This window comes from Garra rufa, chromosome 22 (assembly GCF_049309525.1).
Source record: "Garra rufa chromosome 22, GarRuf1.0, whole genome shotgun sequence".
Lineage (NCBI taxonomy): Eukaryota > Metazoa > Chordata > Actinopteri > Cypriniformes > Cyprinidae > Garra > Garra rufa.
This window is the reverse complement of record NC_133382.1, coordinates 31,910,104-31,930,534: the sequence shown is the minus strand read 5'-3', so window position 1 is coordinate 31,930,534 and position 20,431 is coordinate 31,910,104. Positions and strand designations below refer to the sequence as shown.

At 36.1% G+C, this 20,431-nt stretch overlaps 1 protein-coding gene across 5 annotated transcripts in view; it reads left to right on the top strand.

Annotated features, from left to right (window-relative positions):
* Positions 1–1,869: 1,869 nt before the first annotated feature.
* Positions 1,870–20,431, top strand: part of qki2 (QKI, KH domain containing, RNA binding 2) — a 41,331-nt gene continuing 22,769 nt past the window's right edge. For 2 of the 5 annotated variants that reach the window (XM_073828939.1, XM_073828942.1), the window contains exons 1-2: positions 1,872–2,572; positions 14,162–14,304. In XM_073828939.1, the coding sequence (XP_073685040.1) occupies positions 2,431–2,572; positions 14,162–14,304 (285 nt within the window). In that variant the 5' untranslated portion in view covers positions 1,872–2,430. Of the gene's footprint in view, positions 2,573–14,161; positions 14,305–20,431 lie in introns of all 5 variants that reach the window. The other 3 variants (XR_012341578.1, XM_073828941.1, XM_073828940.1) reach the window with 2 other exon arrangements.

Here is a 20,431-nt window from a genome sequence, read left to right as displayed (position 1 = left end):
ACTTTTCCTGTTCCCCCAAGCCCTTTCATTCCCCTTGCTCTTGTTTCTCAAGACTTGGCTGAGATGTTTCCTAAACATTTGCAGCACTTTCAGAAATAAAACCTGCTTGAATGGTGGGTTTGAACATGTAAAATGCATGCTTATGAAACAAAGACCCCAGCCAAGTTAAACTTGATTATAAGTCCAAGATATTTACCATGCTTCCTCTAAGATAATCTTATCCATGCTTAAATATTTAGTGAAGTTTTTGAACAGTAAGATTTTTCAAGTTTTTTTAAAGAAGTCTTGTCTGCTTACCAAGCCTGCATTTATTTGATCCAAAGTACAGCAAAAACAATAAAATTGTGAAATATTTTTACTTTTTAAAATAACTGCTTTTTAATTTGAATATATTTACAATATAATTTATTCCTGTGATCGAAGCTAACTTTTCAGCATAATCACTCCTGTCTTCAGTGTCACATGATCCTTGATAAGTCATTCTAATATGCGGATTTGCTGTTCAAGAAACATTTTTATTATTATTTTTATTATCAATATTTAAAACAGTTAAGTACATTTTTTCAGGATTCTTTGATGAATAGAAATATCCAAAGTTCCGCGTTGAAGAATTGATGAAAACTTTTCCTGTCCCCCCAAGCCCTTTCATTCCCCTTGCTCTTGTTTCTCAAGACTTGGCTGAGATGTTTCCTAAACATTTGCATCACTTTCAGAATTAAAACCTGCTTGAATGGTGGGTTTGAACATGTAAAATGCCTGCTTATGAAACAAAGACCCCAGCCAAGTTAAACTTGATTATAAGTCCAAGATATTTACCATGCTTCCTCTAAGATAATCTTATCCATCCTTAAATATTTAGTGAAGTTTTTGAACAGTAGGATTTTTCAAGTTTTTTTAAAGAAGTCTTGTCTGATTACCAAGCCTGCATTTATTTGATCCAAAGTACAGCAAAAACAGTAAAATTGTTAAATATTTTTACTTTTTAAAATAACTGCTTTTTAATTTGAATATATTTACAATATAATTTATTCCTTTGATCGAAGCTAACTTTTCAGCATAATCACTCCTGTCTTCAGTGTCACATGATCCTTGATAAGTCATTCTAATATGCTGATTTGCTGTTCAAGAAACATTTTTATTATTATTTTTATTATCAATATTTAAAACAGTTAAGTACATTTTTTCAGGATTCTTTGATGAATAGAAATATCCAAAGTTCTGCGTTGAAGAATTGATGAAAACTTTTCCTGTTCCCCCAAGCCCTTTCATTCCCCTTGCTCTTGTTTCTCAAGACTTGGCTGAGATGTTTCCTAAACATTTGCAGCACTTTCAGAATTAAAACCTGCTTGAATGGTGGGTTTGAACATGTAAAATGCCTGCTTATGAAACAAAGACCCCAGCCAAGTTAAACTTGATTATAAGTCCAAGATATTTACCATGCTTCCTCTAAGATAATCTTATCCATGCTTAAATATTTAGCAATGCATTGGAATGCAGAAAAATACCCACTTTCTTTTATTCCTCATATCATTGCTTTGAGGTTATTGAGTGTGTATATTTGTTTTACAATGGCTGAAAGTCTAAAAATACAGAAAAATATAGTAAGGTTTAGAGTTAGAATATGGCTAGTTGTCATACATTTCAGTAACTATAAAGCTTGAAATCAATTATTTGCATATTCTCATTTATTTAGAGTCTGTAGAAATCATAACTAAGCCTCGTCCTCACAAGCAAATGTGTACAAGTTTGTCCGAGAGAGGGTCTGCATCTGCGCGAGAGAGGGAGAAAGGCAAATTGTGCAGGTTTCTCCTCCCATTGGCGACTTCGCACGATGGCAATGTTGAGCAGCGTAGGGTTGATCATGATCATGTGACAGACAGCTTTGGGAGAGAACAGCTCTGAACACAGAAACATCAGGCGCAACTAAAGGAGTTTCCACAGCGTGCGCGTGAGAGACAGAGCCTACAAGTGAACATCGCCCTGCTTTAGAACCGTTATTCAAGCGCTCTGAACGACGCCGACGGTCAGTGCAAAAGTTCTGGGGAGAAGCAGTTTTCAACAGCCTGGATAAAGAACGGTTTGGTGGCGATAAAACATTCTCTGTAGAAGAGGAGAGACGCGCAAATCTCAGCGGGCATGCGGGAGCTTTTGGAGTTATTGGACGGCAAACACTCTGCGAACAAATAAGAACTTTCGCGAAGATTCTTTTCGTTGATTGCGTCATCAGTCGGTTTTTAGAAAACTAATGATTGAGGGTGAAACAAAGTTTCAAGATTGCTTTTGAAAAGTAGCGACATCGGGGCAGGAGTTTGGAATAAAACAGGGAAAACATATCAAACCCCTCCATTTGCTATTTTTTTTTTATAGGGGGCTGTCGTGTTTTCCCGAAGTTTAACGGTTTTTGAGTTTTTTTGGGGGTGATTTTTAAACATGGTTGGGGAAATGGAAACGAAGGAGAAGCCTAAGCCGACTCCTGATTATCTGATGCAGCTCATGAACGACAAGAAACTGATGAGCAGCCTGCCAAACTTCTGTGGTATCTTCAACCATCTCGAGCGACTGTTAGATGAAGGTGAGAGTTCTATACATTTCGTAAAAACAACGAATTAATTTGTTTTGGGTTCGTTAGAACTGAGAATGCGTTTATATTTATCCTATATATGTCTGTTGTTATTTTTCTGCTTATTTTAAACAAGCTCCGTAGTTTGCTGTTAATAATATCTTTGGTATTTTTTAATTTTTCATCCAGTAACTCTTTTCCAGTAGCTTTTTGCACGCTACAGTGTTACGCCAGTTGGTGGCGACAAGTGGGAGTTGTTTAGTGGGTATGAGCGACTCTTTGAATCATTCACTTACTGATTCGTTGTAAACATCAAGTGTTTTAGGACAGAAACAAAGCTTATTAAAACATTTAAGTTTGAAACGACTTTATCAAACAATATTAGGACAAAAGAGACATTTCTACTAGGGCTGTCAAACTATTCATCACATGCAAATTAAAAGTTCCAGTTGGTGGCGACAAGTGGGAGTTGTTTAGTGAGTATGAGTGACTCTGAATCATTCACTCACTGATTCATTGTAAACATCGAGTGTTTTAGGACAGAAACAAAGATAATGAAAACATTTAAGTTTGAAATGACTTTATCAAACAATATTAGGACAAAAAAGATATTTATACTAGGATTGTCAAACTATTTATCACATGCAAATTAAAATTTCCAGTTGGTGGCGACAAGTGGGAGTTGTTTAGTGAGTATGAGTGACTCTTTGAATCATTGTAAACATTGAGTGTTTTAGGACAGAAACAATGCTTATGAAAACATTTAAATAATATTAGGACAAAAAAGACATTTCTACTAGGGCTATCAAACGATTAATCCTGATTAATCACATACACAATAAAAGTTCCAGTTGGTGGCGACAAGTGGAAGTAGTTTAGTGAGTAAGGGCGACTCTTTGAATCATTCACTCACTGATTCGTTGTAAACATTGACTCTTTTAGGACAGAACCAAGGCTTATGAAGACATTTAAGTTTGAAATGACTTTATCAAACAATATTAGGACAAAAAAGGTATTTATGCTAGGGCTGTCAAAATATTCATCACATGCAAAATAAAAGTTTCCATTGGTGGGACAAGTGGGAGTAGTTTAGTGATTATGAGTGCGGATTTGAATCGCTCACTCACTGATTCGTTGTGAATATCGAGTCTTTTAGGACAGAACCAATGCACACTTTTTTTGCAGGCAATTAATCAAAATTAATCTTTGACCGCTTAACTTATTCATAATGTATTCATCCCCCTTCTCTATTTGTTGTCAACTAGATTACTCGTTCAGTGAAGGAGGTGTGTTCTTTCATTTGGTCCAACCAATAAAATGCTTCTTCACAGCCGTACTCAAATTCTCTTGGCTTGTGGTTTAGTCAATAAATATAAAGCCAGGAAGGCTGTCAAAAGGAATGAAAGATATGAATCAGTACGTGGAATCAAATGAGAAAGATTTGTTCATGAACAACAGAACAAAATAAGTCTGTAACAGCTGTAAAAGTTTTGATGTTTAACAGGCGTAATACAAATTGTATATGCTAAAATTTCTTCTTTAAACGACAGAAGCTGAAAACATTTTTTGTTTTGAATCAATTACATGACCTGGAAATGTCTCTGATCAAATCCACACAGACTAAGAAAATTTCCAGCAAACTTATTAAATCAGGACATATGCGTCCAATCACAAAACATCATTACGGGCCATGGTGCAATTGGATGATACTCAGATGTTGGCAACTGCTGGCTGTAATGGAGACTAGCCTACTTGTTGGTTTTGTGAATTTAGTGGTAGGGCTATTTATAACACATAGTACAGTTGCAAGTCGTCTGTCTAGGCTCTCCAGACCTGGTTGATATTGTAAAGCAAGTACTTGAAGCTAGAGTTTGCTCACGGTTGATGCACTTTCAACAGATTTGAATGCTGGGGAACGCATGTAACCAGTTTTCCTCTGAGAATGCAGGGGAAGCTGAGGAACTGATAACAGAATCACTTCTCTCTTTCTTCCTCTCATTCTAATCATACAGCCCATGGCTGTGGCTTATTTCATTCTCAGTATTGCTGATAATCCAGTGTAATAATAAAGGTTATCACAGCAATACTTTCATGGAGAGAAGGGTGATCTGTTAGATTTATATCCATAGTAGTTTGCGATCTGTATTAGTGTGAATTCAGTCTGTCTGGTTCTTTGGTACACTGTATCTCTGTAGATTCATCATAACTCACCAGTAGCTTGTGGCATATTGAAGTATGTGTCATAAATAACCTCACTAAGCTTGGGTTTTTTCAGTTCCTCTGTTTAGAGCTAATTTAGCCTTGCCTGTTCTCTTTATTTGAGCATATTGCAAACTGGATAGAGCTCTTTAAATGTTGATTGGCTGAAAAATAGGTAGCCTTTCCTCTAATCTAGATTTCCTCTCACTATCACAGAGGGGTTCCGAGTCACCCACCGGCTTTTGTATAGCTTTATTGTATCATATATTTTCCTTGTATGCGGATCCCAGTTCTGTCAGGTTATTGTAAAGAGGTTACTATATAATAAGCTTGGTATTTTGCTTGAGCACTTGTAGGCTACTTTTTTTATACACCCAGCGTGTCTGCAGTTTTTTTTTACCTTCAAGCCAACCAACTTACAGATCCAGTTGTTTCTAAAGGCATTTTAAGAGAAATGAACGGTTTATAGCACTTGCTCTTAGTGTGTATTGTAGTGTTTTAATACAATACAAGCGATTACACATAATCTTTGAAAACTCATATTTGATATTGTGCTGTGTTATTATTTCTAGGTTTATAAATCTCCAGCATGTGTCTTCCGAGCACTGCTCTTTTTCTTCACACTTCTATTGTGTTCCCTCTGAGGAACAGATATTATGCTGGTATGCAGCTTATTGAATTATTTGAGTAATTAAGCCATCATGGAAGAAAAATATCTGGGAGAGGGTCCAGAAGCAATGTTGAACCTCTCCTTGAAAACCCTGGCTTTTCCTTATCTGATTTAGGTATAAAACGGGACTGCGGAGCCCCAGGGGGACCTGCTAGTGAAATTGTTGCAAAATGTGCTTTTTTGTTCTTTTTACTGAAACTGTTCTATTGCTTCTTATTATTGCGTATAGGGCTTGTGTTAACATTGCACAAATGTTATTGTTGGAGGCACTTTTAAAAAATAGGGTACAAAAGGCCAACAAAAGTATTTTCCAGTATTTTTCAACAAATGGTCTGCAAAGGAAGTTGCTTAAACTTCAGAAAATCATCAACCCCAGAAGGTCAGAAACTGAATGTAGGTTTGCACTCCCCCCACCCTTAGTTTTTCTAAATGCAGTTTAAAACCCTAGAATTTAAATTAAATAAACTAGATGATTCCCATAAATTTAAGGCAAATATTTCTTTGGTTTGTATTTTTTATCAATAAACACATATACAGTTAATGTCAAAAGTTTGCATACACTTTGAAGAATCTGCAAAATGTGAATTATTTTACCAAAATAAGATGATCATACAAAATGCATGTTATTTTTTATTTAGTACTGATCTGAATAATATATTTCACATAAACGACATTTCCATATATTCCACAAGAGAAAATCAAAGTTGAATGCTGTGTTGTTACCAGAATTATCCACAGTGTTTTTTTGTTTGTTTTGTAATATTTGTTCATTTGTCCTGAACCGTTAAACTGCCCAATGTTCTTCAGAAAAATCCTTCAGGTCTTGGTTTTTCAGCATTTTTGTGTATTTGATCCCCTTTCCAACAATGACTGTATGATTTTGAGATCCATCTTTCCACACTGAGGACAACCGAGGGACTCATATGCAACTATTACAGAAGATTCAAACACTCACTGATGATGAAATACAACACATTACGAGCCAGGGGTGAAAACTTTTCAATATTTTTCTTATTTTGCGTAAATATCATATTTTTTACATTTACATTACATTCAGAAGCTACAGAAGCTACTTGCATGTTTCCCAGAAGACTAAATAAGTTAAATTTATCATGATCTTCAAATTTAAAAAAGTTTTCACCCCACTGCTCTTAATGCATTGTGTTTCCTTCAGAAGCATCAGTGAGCGTTTGAACCTTCTTTGAACCTTCTGTAATGTAAAATGTAAACTTTTGAATGGGGTCATTTTTATAAATTCAACTATTATTTTCTCTTATATCTTATTCAGGTCAGTACTAAATAAAAAATAACATGTACTTTGTTTGATCCTTCTTATTTTGGTAAAATAATTAACATTTAGCTGATTCTACAAGGTGTATGTAAACTTTTGACCTTAACTGTAAGTCTGCCAATTAAATCAGTAATTTGGTAGTTTTCGAAATGTCTCCATAGCATCATGAATTTCCTAAAGAGGTGAAAGTTGCTCCAGGCAAATGTGTTAGGAAAGTTTGAATTCTCACGGGTTTCTTGACCTCTGATTGTCCTCACATTATGGTCTTGTTGGTTAAAGAGTAAAGCATGGTTCTCTGGTCACCCCTTTCAAACATAGACTGGCACGTGAGCAATGAAGGGACGCCACTTTGACCTAAATGCATCATATGACCGTGAAAAGGGCACACACATAGTGGAGTAGAGCAAAGATCACATGATTCTTCATGAATCTGTCACCACTTCATGACTGTTAGAGGTGCTGAATGTTCCACAGACGGAGCTCAAGTGTGTGTGTGTGTGTGTGTGTGTGTGTGAGAGAGAGAGACTATTAGGTATGAATGTGTGTTCCAGGAAACATTTTGTCATTTTACACACATAATTGTGTCCATGTATCTATTATTTCTGTCCTGAAGTCTTTCAGTATGAAAGTCTCAGCGAGTGCAGTTGTATGACCTTTTCATCTCAGAATACATGTGACATCCATGGTCTTTGATTTTGACTGCATTAAGTTGTTAACTCCTTAGCCAGATCCCGTGACACAGACAGAAAGGCCCAAGGGATCAGGGTATGAGTCGAGGCCACGCCGGCTAGACAGCTTCCCTCAAACTGCTGCAAAGTGCAGTCAGGACAGATGTCGCAAAATTAATATGCACTAAAAGAATCCTTCTGAAACACTTCTCCATAGGGAACAGGTGAATAAAACAGGCTGAACTCACTGTTCAACTCTGTGAAAAGCTCCACCAAGGAGTCAAGCTAGTAATACTAAACTTTTTATGCAATTAGAAAGTATGTTTTACTGTTAAGTCCATATTTTACATTTACACTTTTATTCAAAAGTGATGGGAAAGACATTTATAATGTTACAAAAAATTCAGTTTTAAGTAAATGTTGTTCTTTTGAACTTTCTGTTGGTCGAAGGACATTTTCACAAAAAATATTACAAAAGGTTTTCAACATTGATAATGTTTCTTAAGTGGCACATCAGCATATTAAAAGGATTTCCGAAGCATTTTCACTGTATTTCTGATCAAATGATTGCAACCCAGGTGAGCATAAGAGACTTCTTTTAAAAACATTAAAAATTTTACCTCAGACTTTGAATGTTAGTTTATATTCGATTATATTAATATTAGCAATTTAAATGTTGTCATTACAAAATTTTACACATTTAAATGTGTGTTATGACATACATAACCCCACTGAAACAGGATATTTAGTAAGAAATTATGTAGGACAGGACATTATTCCATCCATCAGGAATTTATTGCATCCTGTAAAGTGGTCACTCAGCCAGTTGGGCTAAAATTAGAAATGCTTAGTGATGTCCACCGAAAAGGGAAGTTGTTTAAGAGGTCAGCACAAGTTTTGATTACAAAAACTTTTTTTTCCTGTGTAATAACATTCATAATTGGCCTGAAATGATTCCCTGAGTGAAGCTAAATAAGTACTCATCCACAAAGAGTTACAACATATCTGGCTTTGAATCTCAAACAATAAACGATTGTTTTAATGATGTTTAGGTTTGACTAGATCTGATTCCTTGAACTCAGTTTTTAGCAGTGCCCTTTCTGAATGAAACTGCTTTGTTTGGCAGTAGCAGACAGGTGCCTGAAGCTATGAAGTGACTTATTAGTCACTTATGAGTTATAATGTTGTTTTTAGGTCAAATCCGAGGCCTCTGTGTGAATCCTAATGTATTGTGTGTTTGCAAAGGTGCTTTTCAGTTGTCTGTGTGTGTGTTTTTCTTTGTCCCCCTTTGGCTGTTACTTTGATAAGATAAATGTTGATTATCGAGCGCGTCGGTGATCTCATCAGTCTCCTGCTCTTCCCAGACAGCTTTGCTTGCATCTGTAAATACTCAATACTTATCTTCCCCTTAACTGCCAGTTTGCCTGCAGTAGTCTTCTTGACACCAACAGACAATCTCTCTCAGCCTAAACGCAATCAGCGATCATCCAATCACAGCAGCACGTTAGTGCTGACCATCACAATCACATCGTGATGATGTTGTAGAGTTCACAATCAGTGATAAGCACAAGCTGCACATTCTAATTTTCTGATTGCCAGGAGAATCAGGATGACCTTAAAAGGATAGCTCATCCAAAAATTGAAAATCTGTTATTTATTTACCCATTGTTGTTCCAAATCCTGCTTTTTCTTGTACTATAAAGTTTTTCTAAAAAGCTTTTTCACAAAATGTGTAGTCTGTTTTATATTTTGAAGTCATATTGATAATTTTGATGAATAGATCAAATGTTTAGTCTACATTAAAAAAATGTTTTCATAGGTTCATAATGTTACAGCTGAACGGCTAATGTCACATGGACTATTTTAAAGATCTCCTTGAACATGGCAGTTGCATTGCTGTCTATACAGGATCAGAAAGCTCTCAGATTTCATGAAAAATATCTTAATTTGTGTTTTGAAGATGAACAAAGATCTTACAGGTTTGGAATGACAAGAAGGTGAGAAATCAATCACAGAATTTTCATTTTTGGGTGAACTATCCCTTTAAGAATTATGGAAGAAGTCATGATTTTCAGTAAAAATGACTTAAATTTGAGTCATACATGCAGTCAAACCAAAATTCGCTATAGCTTAGAAAATGGTAATAAAATATGACAAGAACTCAGGAGTTAAACTGTCAAATTCATCTTAATAATGTCAATGTTATTGTGTCAAATCAAATTTTTGGTCCCAAATTTTTATCAATTGTACTGGTAATCCACTGTATGAAGAAGTTTTGGGTATAATATGTAACAGTTTACTTTATTTTGCTATCCTCACCTACATAAATCAACTATAGTGTTCTGCACCCACTAGTAAAAAAAACAGCAAAAATTATATCTGGTGTCTGAATAATTTTTGGTTTAAGTGTAGCTAATTTATTTATTTGTGTATATGGGAAGAGCTGCAAAATGATGAATTAAAAACGAAAAGATGTCATAAGATATTGTTTAAAAGCTGCCGTTGAAATAGTTCTGCTTTCACCGCAGGTATTTGGTCCGCATCTAAAAACAGCGTTCAGTTTGAAGATATAGTGTCAGAGCGAAGGGAAATATTGTTCTTGCATGTGCACATTTGTTTTTACACTGTCACTAACAGCCTGACAATTGCAGTAACTGTGGTGTCTGCTCTCTGTGTGAAAACGAAGGAGGAGTCGGACAGATTCCTGGCAGTCGACGAGTATCCAGATGGTTTCACTGTTTGCGGTCTACTCTTTTATCCCTCTTGCAACCTTTTCTATCTTTTATTTTTTACCTTTCTTTATCACGTTTCCTCTGTTCATCTCAGCGTCTCTCATCTCTCCCACACTGCCACAGATGGTCAACTTCACTGTCTCGGTATGAGAGACTGAAATAATCTGTTCCTGATCCAAAGTCTTAAAACTCTCCAGTGCATGACGTGCACTTGGAGTGGTACATAAAATAATATTTAAGTCAAATAATTTTATTTAAGACTCATCAGTAGCAACTTATAACTGCAGGAAAAGAGTACTTGGTGGATATATCTCCATTTCTGTTTATATGAATTAGTGTGTGTATGTATGTGCATGCATCTTTTCAAGCCTTATGTAATGGCACATACTGTGAAGCAGTGTTTGGTTGAGTAACCGCTTTGTCTTTATCCAGTGTCCAGCATGGTCTGGAGACCGCCAGCTCTCGCAGGCAACAACACTTTTGTTCGCTAAACGACCAAGGAATGTGTCTGACATCTCACATTAAATCACACTTGTTTTTCTGCCAGCACATATTTCTGATTTCCAGTTCTTACTTTTAAACCGTTTCAAGTTTCCAAACGTCTAAAAACTCCATCCAAATTTGCCTTTTTGAAATGATGAAATAGGCACAAACTTCCCATGGCTGACACTAAAAGTGTGAAATGTACTAAAGGTGTCAGAAGAAGTAATTTAAGCCTGACACATGACAGTGTGTCATTAGTAAATAACAGCAACTGAGTAGGTTATCCGTAGAGCCGTGTGTTTAAAGTGCAGGAGAGCTGCTAGCATTATGGAGGTGATATTTATGTCTCAGTGATGTAGCAGTTGCTCGCCTGATGCCATACCAGACCAACTGTATCATACTGTAGTATTGGACAGCTCGACTCAGATGACAGTAAACAAACACAAACTGTAATCAGAGTCGTCTTGTGCTCTCTCTCTCTCTCTCTCTCTCTCTCTCTCTCTCTCTCTCTGTCACACACGTGTAAATGACGGTCTGCAGCAGCAGTAGGAAAGGACTATCTCACTGTCTGTGTATGTAGAGGTTTTGCAGTGTTGACCAGTCGCCTGTAATGTTTGTTTTTAGTGCACTTGAAGGTTGTTCTAATAACAGCTAAACTGGGGGTGGAAAATTATATGTCTTATGTCACCTCAGCAGTTCTACAGGGAAAATATATATGGTTAAAACAGACAGTAGTATTTATTTTATTGTTATTTTTCAATTTTCAGTCTATTTTTGTTTTTGTTCTGTAATGTTTTTAACTGAGGAATCACCATTTCAACCAAACAGTCTTTGATTCAAAATGTAGTTTTTTTTAAATTGATTTTTACTCATTGAACACAAGGAAGATTGATTTTAATATCAGTATTAATCGTTTTCATTTGCACCAAGATAAAAAGGATTTTTTTGTAATTAATTTTTTTATTAAAGGCCATCCTATTATGCTTGTTTTTACAAGATGTAATATAAGTAATCTAAAAATACCCCACAGATCATTTATTATATAATTTTGAAAATGCCTATTTTGAGTGAATTTTCCAGAATAGAGCTGTGCCTTTACAGCTCGCACCTCAGATATTCGGCTAGAAACATCTGTTTTGTTTTTAATTATCAGGTCTATCATGCTAAAATCTTGCGTTTTAAAGCCATATCAGTTTAAACTTCTGATATTTGGTTTTCTCAATGCACACATTCGAAGGACACGCACAGAAAGCAAACTAAACTAAATTCTCTTTCATGTCTTATTGCGCTTAAACTGTCAAATACACACAAGTTTATGTTAAAAACACAAATGATGTACAAAAAAAGTCGGTTATGTCTGTAAAGGTACCCACCTTGGAAAGAAATCACGTTTATATTAGATCTATGTGGCTGCAGCGTAATATACAGTAAATAAATTAATAAATCAACTGCTTTCTTGTCTCCTTTGATGCTGGGACTCTAAATAGTGTTCTGTGCTGTTCTGTGCTCGTCTGTGCAGCCGACGACAGAACAGTTAGCATGATTTGCCCAAACTTTCATGGCGTTAGAACTGGTACACCGTTGTCGCTTGTGAAAACAAATTGGCAGGGCTGTGGGTGAAAACATGCCGGTTAAGGGGTGGTAATATTATAAGAGAAGAAATCTGAGTGGCTTTTTTTATATGCTTGTAGAGAAAGACTTACCAAAATAAAGTTACTTGCTTGTCCTTTTTTACATTTTCTGGGTTGGTACATACACCAGGGACCTGATTATAGCACTTAAACATGGAAAAGGCAGATTTTCATGGTATGTCTCTTTTGATATATTGGTATTAATTTATGAAAATTACATGCAGCGATTTCTTTGAACATTTTTGTGTGATGCCATAAACACGTCATTGAGTTTTGAATCTGTTCTTTGAAAAGGCAGTTTGAAGTGAATCAAACTCGCCTCATATAAAGCCATTTTTAAGTTAAATATTTTAAACAAAACATGTAATGACACTCACTTAAAGAAATGATTCACCCAAAAATAAAAATTCTGTCATCATTTATTCACCCTTATGAAAAGATACAAAAAAAATAGTTCTGAAGATGAGTAAATGTTGACAAAATGTATATTTTTGGGTGAACTATCCTTTAAACATGACAGACGAATAAAAATCATTAAACTTGTGATATTCGGTGTTGCTTGTTTAATATATCCAGCAGATTTATTGTGAATAGTGTATATATCGCCCAGCCCTTGTGACTCATGGAATAAGTCATTCTTATTCCAAAGTTTTGAGACTGTTGGAATGTTAAGCCATAGAGTCAGACAAAACCCTGTATAAACTTCTGACTGACTGTTTAATCTCTTTTCAACACTCAGTATAAAGTGACCAATTATACTAATTTCATGTGTAAGTGCCAGAATGTGTGAATTAATCGGCTTTGAGCTGATGTTTGGATTTGTGCTTCATTGTGGCACTGCATTGAGGGTTTATTTTATCAGCTTTATTCTAAATGATAGCATATGGGCAGTCCTAATGTAACCATTTGGGAATCATTTAAAACCTTGTAAATCAGAAAAGATGTTTTAGGAATCAAACACATGGTTAGTTGGGCTCGTGCAAGGGCATGTGTTGCATGTAATTGAGTGTAAATGTGCTTACATGCTTGCGTTCACTAATGTAAGGCATATGAGAAACAATCCCGTTTGTTCTTCGGGACTGAGCGATGTTGTCAGTGGAGTTCAGAGAACAACGGCCTGCTGAGTACTGTTGAGTTATTGCTTATGAGATCTCGTAGAGGTTCTCTGCTTTACTCTGGAAGGATCCTATGGGAGCCCAGTAGGCTACGGCTAGCTCGGCTCAGGGTTATATTTAGGTCATTTTAATCTGCAGGCCTGGGCCATGCTTTGATGTTGTCATTTTAAACCATATTGTACATCAGTGTAAATCCAGTCTAATATACTGCTGCTTCTTCCCAATAGCCTCCAAAGAGCTTTTGTTAAATAATAATTATTGCTTCAGTCTTTTAAGCTGGTCTCTTTGGAATTCCTCTGTTTGGACCAGCGAGCATTCAAAAGGCTGGTGTCTGATTCACTCTTTGTGAATGCATATCATGGCGCGCTAGTTCCTCCATGGCTGGCTGGGCTCTCATCCCCTTTAGGAGTTGTTTTCGAATTAAATAGTTGCATGAACTCATCAAGACTTCCGCAAGTCATTTATAACAGAAAGTACATCTTTTCTTTGTTTTGAAAGATAAAAGAAGCAATTTTTATGGGTAAAGCTGTCTGGAGAACTGCATTGTTTGTGAAGATTATACCATCTTTGTCAAATTTTTACTCACCCTCATGCTATTCCAGACTTGCCAGCATATGTTGTTCAGCTTCATTTGTATGGATTAAAAACACAGACATATTTCAAAATATCTTCTTTTATGGTCCACAGATGAAAGTAAGTCATACAGGTTTGGAATGACATGAGGGTCAGTCGATGATGGCTTTAGATATAACCTCAAGTTTGAATTCAGAGTTCCCTTATATAATTGACTTTTTAATGTGTTTGCTTGACAGAAATTGGACGGGTACGGAAGGACATGTACAATGACACGCTGAACGGCAGCACAGATAAAAGGACTTCTGAGCTTCCGGATGCTGTGGGGCCCATTGCACAACTCCAAGAGAAGCTCTACGTGCCTGTCAAAGAATACCCAGACGTAAGTATTACTTCAATGCTTTTCCAAAATAGACATTTCAAATAAGTTTAGGCCTTTGTTGGTCAGTTTCTAAGACTATTGTATAGATGAAACTTAAATCAAGCGTTACTTTGAAAGTCATTTGTGTGACACCAGTGGCTCCCAGAATTGCAAAAATAATGTTTGTCCCCGTCCCAAAAGCTTCCCAGTGCGATTATGGTTTTTCTTTAACTTGTAGACTGTCGGGCAGTCGTTTGCTGTTGACTCCCTATCGTTGTGGGCATGTTTCTGTGGGTAAAGTAGATGGTTTATTGATAAGAATGAGTTCAGTCATGTAATCTGGATTCCAAAATTTAAATACTTCTAATTAGAGTATATTACATTTTAAAATTTTTAAATAATCAGGTTTCAGTTACTTTTTTATGGATTACATGATTACATATTATTTACACAATTTTCCTTTCACAATATTTCCTACTGTGCCATAAACTATTTAGCTTTGACTATATTAACAAATGTCGTATAAACCAGTTTGCATACCATACTTATGAATTTGATGGAAAATAGCACCTCTCAAGTAATTAGACCAAGTATGAAACAAACAATAAGCCAGGGCAAAAATATTGTAATGTAGTGTAATGTCATTGTTTACATGTTTATTAATATTTGTTAGTATAATGCAGGTATTTCCAAATTCGTTTTTGTCAGCTAAACCCCTTAAAATATTTTCTTGAAGTTATTTTCTGAAAGTTAATGTTTTAATAATTAAACAACACATTTGCATGTTTAGTTCTCTGATAGATAATGGTTAACTGTTCGAGAAACAGTTTTATTAATTTTTATTGTACATTTTAATGATTTAACTGATATTTAGGTTTTATCACAAACCCACTGCAGTGCTTACATTATGACCAGTTTGGGAAACCCTGCTTTAATGTAAAGTTTAATGCATTATATGATGTTTATATAAAAACATGGAATATATTTCTCTTTTATTACACTTTTGTTTAATATTAGTATGGTATGTTTGACGATAGGTTTAAAACAAGTTAGTTTTAAAAAGTAGTTAGAATACGTTACCTAAAATGAGTAACCTACAGTAAAATCAAAATGTATTCAGACACCTTCAACATTTCTCACATTATCACAGTTCATTTGCTATATATTAGAAAATGGTAATAAAATATGACAAGAACTAAAACTGTGTCAGAACAAATTCATCTTGATAATGTCAGATAACTTTTTCTTGTTCAGTCTGTGGTGTAAAAAGGTTGCATTAGCAATTAAAGAACAAACACCTAAGCAAAACATGGACTGGTCAAAATGTCTGAATAACTTTTGGTCCCGTATTTTTTATCAATTTTACTAGTAATCCACACTATGAAGAATTTGTGGGTATAATATGTCACAGTTTACTTTATTTTGCTATCCTCACTTGTAAAAATGAACTATAGTGTCCTGCACCCACCAGTAAAAAAATATATATCTGGTGTCTGAAAAATTTAGATTTGACTTTGATTACATTACTAACTACAACTTGTAAGTAATCACACAACATTACGGCCAATAAAGATGCTTTACAGAAGATTAGTATCTTAAAATAAAATAATCACTGCATTCGTTGTATTACTGGAGTAATAATGCACAGTCAGAAATTGCTACCTCTTGTAATGTGTTTATGAGGGCTTACAAATGCACCTTGACTTGTGTAAATAGAGAGTGAGTGAGTTTTAACACATGTTTTTGTAGATTACTCAAATGACAAAATTGGAAATTAGTCCATGAAAATGCATTTATATCAAGTCTATTATCACATGTGGATCCTCAGGGACTTATTATATTTAGGTGTTTTGCACTTTGATTGTCTTACCTTAGACGTTGACTCAGGGGAGCATGAGAAGCCTGCAGCAGACTGATCCAATTAACTCGTCTCTGCCAGGACAGCAATAATCAAAAGACAATAATTAGCATGGTAAATATTGCTTAATACTGTTCGTCTAGCCATTGTTTGACTCACAGCCTGTGCTTCTGATTTGAATGCATCGTGACTGTCGAATCCTGTACGCAAGGGCAGCTTTCACACTCTTCCCAGAAAACACAATTTATGCAGAAACAGTCATCAGGCCTGAGAGTGGATTACGCGAGGAGCACAGTCAGAAACATTTGTGTGTGAACTAAACAAGGTGTTGGGATGTACGTATTCAGTGGGCGTTTATCTAGCCTGTTTGATCTTGGGTTGAGTCTGAGTTTAAGGAGACGGTAAGTAGACGGAAGAGTGTTTCTGGCTGACAACTCTCACGTTTCTCCTGTCTTAAAGAGCTGATAAGAGTGATAGCAGGGTCAGGGTTAATCGAGTTTGAATGAGAGGTGCGTAACAGGGGCTTCTCTTATCTCTCATTTAGTTATAATTAACCTCAGTGTATTGTCCTGGATGAATTGCAACCAGCTACTGACAGCATTTGCGCAAATGTTTGAAATGAAAGAAATTGAAACGTTAAAATGCAGTACATCTCATGCTGATGCTGTTCTTGTATTGAGTAAACACTTTTTTAAGGAAGAAAAGCTTTTGAATAGATTAGTCTGATAGATGACAACACACAGGAACTTCTGATCTGGTGTTTGCTAGTCTAGTGTATTAAAATATGATGCATTTTGACAACCTACTCAGAATTTCCTATTGTTGAGTGACTTATTGAGGTCACAAACTTCATAAAGCAACAGTCATTTGCAACAGTTCACTGCCAGTACCAGTAGACCTTGTTCATATGCAATATTGCTCAATTATTACGATTATTTAGGCCTATTCAGATTCTTCTTTGCCCTGCCAACATTTTTAGTGGCGACAGTTCAAAAAAAGGTACATATTATTAATTGGCCACATGTTTTTACAGTTTTACCATTTGCACGCACCTTGCAGAATCTGAATGTTAATTATTTTACCAAAATAAGTTGTTCATGAGTCCATTGTTTGTCCTGAACAGTTAAACTGCCTGCTGTTCTTCAGAAAAATCCTTTAGGTCCTACAAATTCTTTGGTTTTTCAGCATTTTTGTGTATTTGAACCTTTTCCAACAATGACTGTATGATTTTGAGATTCATCTTTTCACACTGAGGACAACTAAGAGACTCGTATGCAACTATTACAGAAGGTTCAAACGCTCACTGATGCTCCAGATGGAAAAACAAAGCATTAAGAGCCGGGGGTTGTAAACTTTTAAACAGAATGAAGATGTGTACATTTTTCTTATTTTGCCTAAATATCATATTTTTATTCATATTTTTGTGTCCCAGAAGACAAAATAAGTTAAATTTTCCCTTATCTTCAAATTCCAAAAGTTTTCACCCCCGGCTCTTAATGCATTGTTTTTCCCTTTTCCTTCTCTTAATGCCTCTTCGTTCCTTCGGTGAGCATTTGAGCCTTCTGTAATTGTTGCATATGAGCCCCCAGTTGTCCTCAGTGTGAAAAGATGGATCTCAAAATCATACAGTACACTTTGTGACGGTCATTTTGATAGGTGAGTTGGGGGCACAACAAATCCTTATCTTATTTGCAGCCATCAGTCATCGGGCTTGTTTTGAGAGTGACTTTGCTCCCCTGTAATAGAAGCAGGATTCCGATAATCCTGCAGAAACCTGTCAGGGTTACCACCATCCCACCGTCTGTGCCAAGTGTGGGTGAGAGACATGCAGGTCACTGGCCTTTCTTTCTGTCCTCTTTCGCCTTTTGGAGAGAATGATCTAGAACATTATCCCTGCTTTCATAGTCTATGTGAAAACAAACGTGGACTTTGACGAGGAGATGGGAGGGGTGGGGTATGATGATTAGTTTTCCATTCTGCATGCTCTCACTGTCTCTATGTAAAGACCGTTCAGAGTGATTCTGGGGCCGCCGCCTCAGTCTGTCATCCTCTTCCCACTCTTTTCACTCGAGCTGTCGGCTGGTAATGAGGTTTTTCCAGCGCTTCATTGTTGTTCATTGAGAGCTGCACACTTTAGATGCAGTTCTTGAACTTGTTAAAAAGGAAAGGGAAAAAAGACATTGTGTTTACACCATTTTGTTAGCATTCCGTGCTCTTCTTTGTTTTTAAAGGAACAGTCCACCGAAAAATTAAAATTGTATAATCATTTAAAATTGTAATCATAAATTCTAATAAAGATCAAATAAAGGCAGCCTTGATGAGCACAAGACTATATAGGAGAGGTTCACTTCCAAAATAAACATTTCCTGATAGATGTTTTACTCTCTTCAGTTGCAAAGAAAGCTCAAAAGTTTTTTGAGAAAAATTTTCCAAGATTTTGCTCCATATAGTGGACTTCAATAATAGCCAACAGGTTGAAGGTCTAAATTGCAGTTTCAATGCAGCTTCAAAGAGCTCTACCCAATCCCAGCCAAGGTATAAGGGTCTTATTTAGTGAAACAATCTGCCATTATCTTAAAAAAAATATATATTTTTTTTTTTATGTTTGACTTTCTTTGCATGTTCGCTTTGTAAATACTGGGTCGGTACTTCCACCTGCGTTTGTGCTGTTAATGTTTAACTTTTGTAGTATATAAATTAGTATTTTCTTAAATTACCGTTCGTTTTGCTAGATAAGCCCTTTACTTCTCATCTGAAATCGTGAAGAGCCCTTTAAAGCTCCACTGAAATGGCTGTTTGGACCTTCAGCCAATTGGAACATCATTGAAGTCCACTATATGGAGAAAAATCCTGGAATATTTTCCTCAAAAACCTTAATCTCTTTCAGAGTGAAGAAAGAAAGACATGAACATCTTGAATGACAAGGGGTTGAGTAATTTATCAGAAAATTCTGGAAGTTAACTGATTCTTTGAATCAAAAATTAACAATAGTGTTTTTATTTATTTCTTTATTACATTTTCCCTTTTACATTTTTTTTTTTTGTATGAATTTTTTTCCTAAGGTTCACTTATGCAATTAGTAAAGTGTATTTTTATGCTGAAACACCAAAATAACTCTGCCCTTTTTCTGTCCCTCAAATAAATTGTCTATTTTTGCTGTTCCCCATCAAGAAACATCCCATTCTTTTGTGAAATGAGAAACACTGTCTGATCTGCTTGCAGGCAGGGTTCTGATCCGATCAGTTTTTCGTGAATCTGTTCGTTGTTCTCAGAAAATTACACACTTTGCAGCCCTAATCAGCATCACCTGGTAATCAGTGGGAATTTGGTTTGGAAATTACATACCATCAGTCACTTCAATTGTCTGTGCAGTTATGTAGACCAGCAGTGATCTCACTGTTACACAGCTTACCAATCAGAACAACAGAATAGTAGCCAGAAACATCTAGACTGACAGAAATGAAGTTCACTAAGTCAACAGTTGCACAAACAGTGCCTACAAACTCTATAAACGACAACAACACAAGGACACAGACAGACAGACATACAGACAGTGCCATCCACAGTACACAGTAGTCTAATGAGCTCATCTCTAAATATACAGCACAGAGGGCCATCGACCCCCAACAGCTGTGAACGGCCCGAGACGACATGAGCTTTAAAAGGAAGAGAATGCATTGTGACCCTGAGAGAGATTCAGCTGCCTGGCTTATCACTCAACCCTTGTGACAGATAAGGTTAAATACTGAAAGAGTAGCACAGCCACTAGCCCACAAACGCCAGAAAGCACAATGTCCCAGCCTCGCGACTTTTAAAGGGGCAATGTAATAAATCACATCACAGGTCGAATCACAGCTTAATCCATCATTCAGTTTGCTTGACTGTTGGCTTCCATACACAGATGTCACAAAACATCATTTATAATGTCTGAAGAGTTTGATTGAGAGTGGTGGGAATGGATGACCATTTAGACAACTCCACTTGATCACATCCGAATGGAAAGGAACTTAAAATAAACTTGGGACTGGAAAATAACAGCAAATGTCAATTAAAATGTAAATTTGCATTGGATGTAAGTCACATTGGCTGTTAAATATAGTAGTTATTTGTGTTAATATGACTCTTTAACCCCTTTGTTAGGTTAAATTTGTTCCATGTGACAACAGGGTGGAGTATGGTTAAGGCTTCCCCATGGCAAATGGTACATTCCAAAACCGCATTTGGTCTCTAGATGTTCCCCTTTCAATAAAAGGGGATTAGACATTCCAAACATTCTGCCAGGGTTTTCAG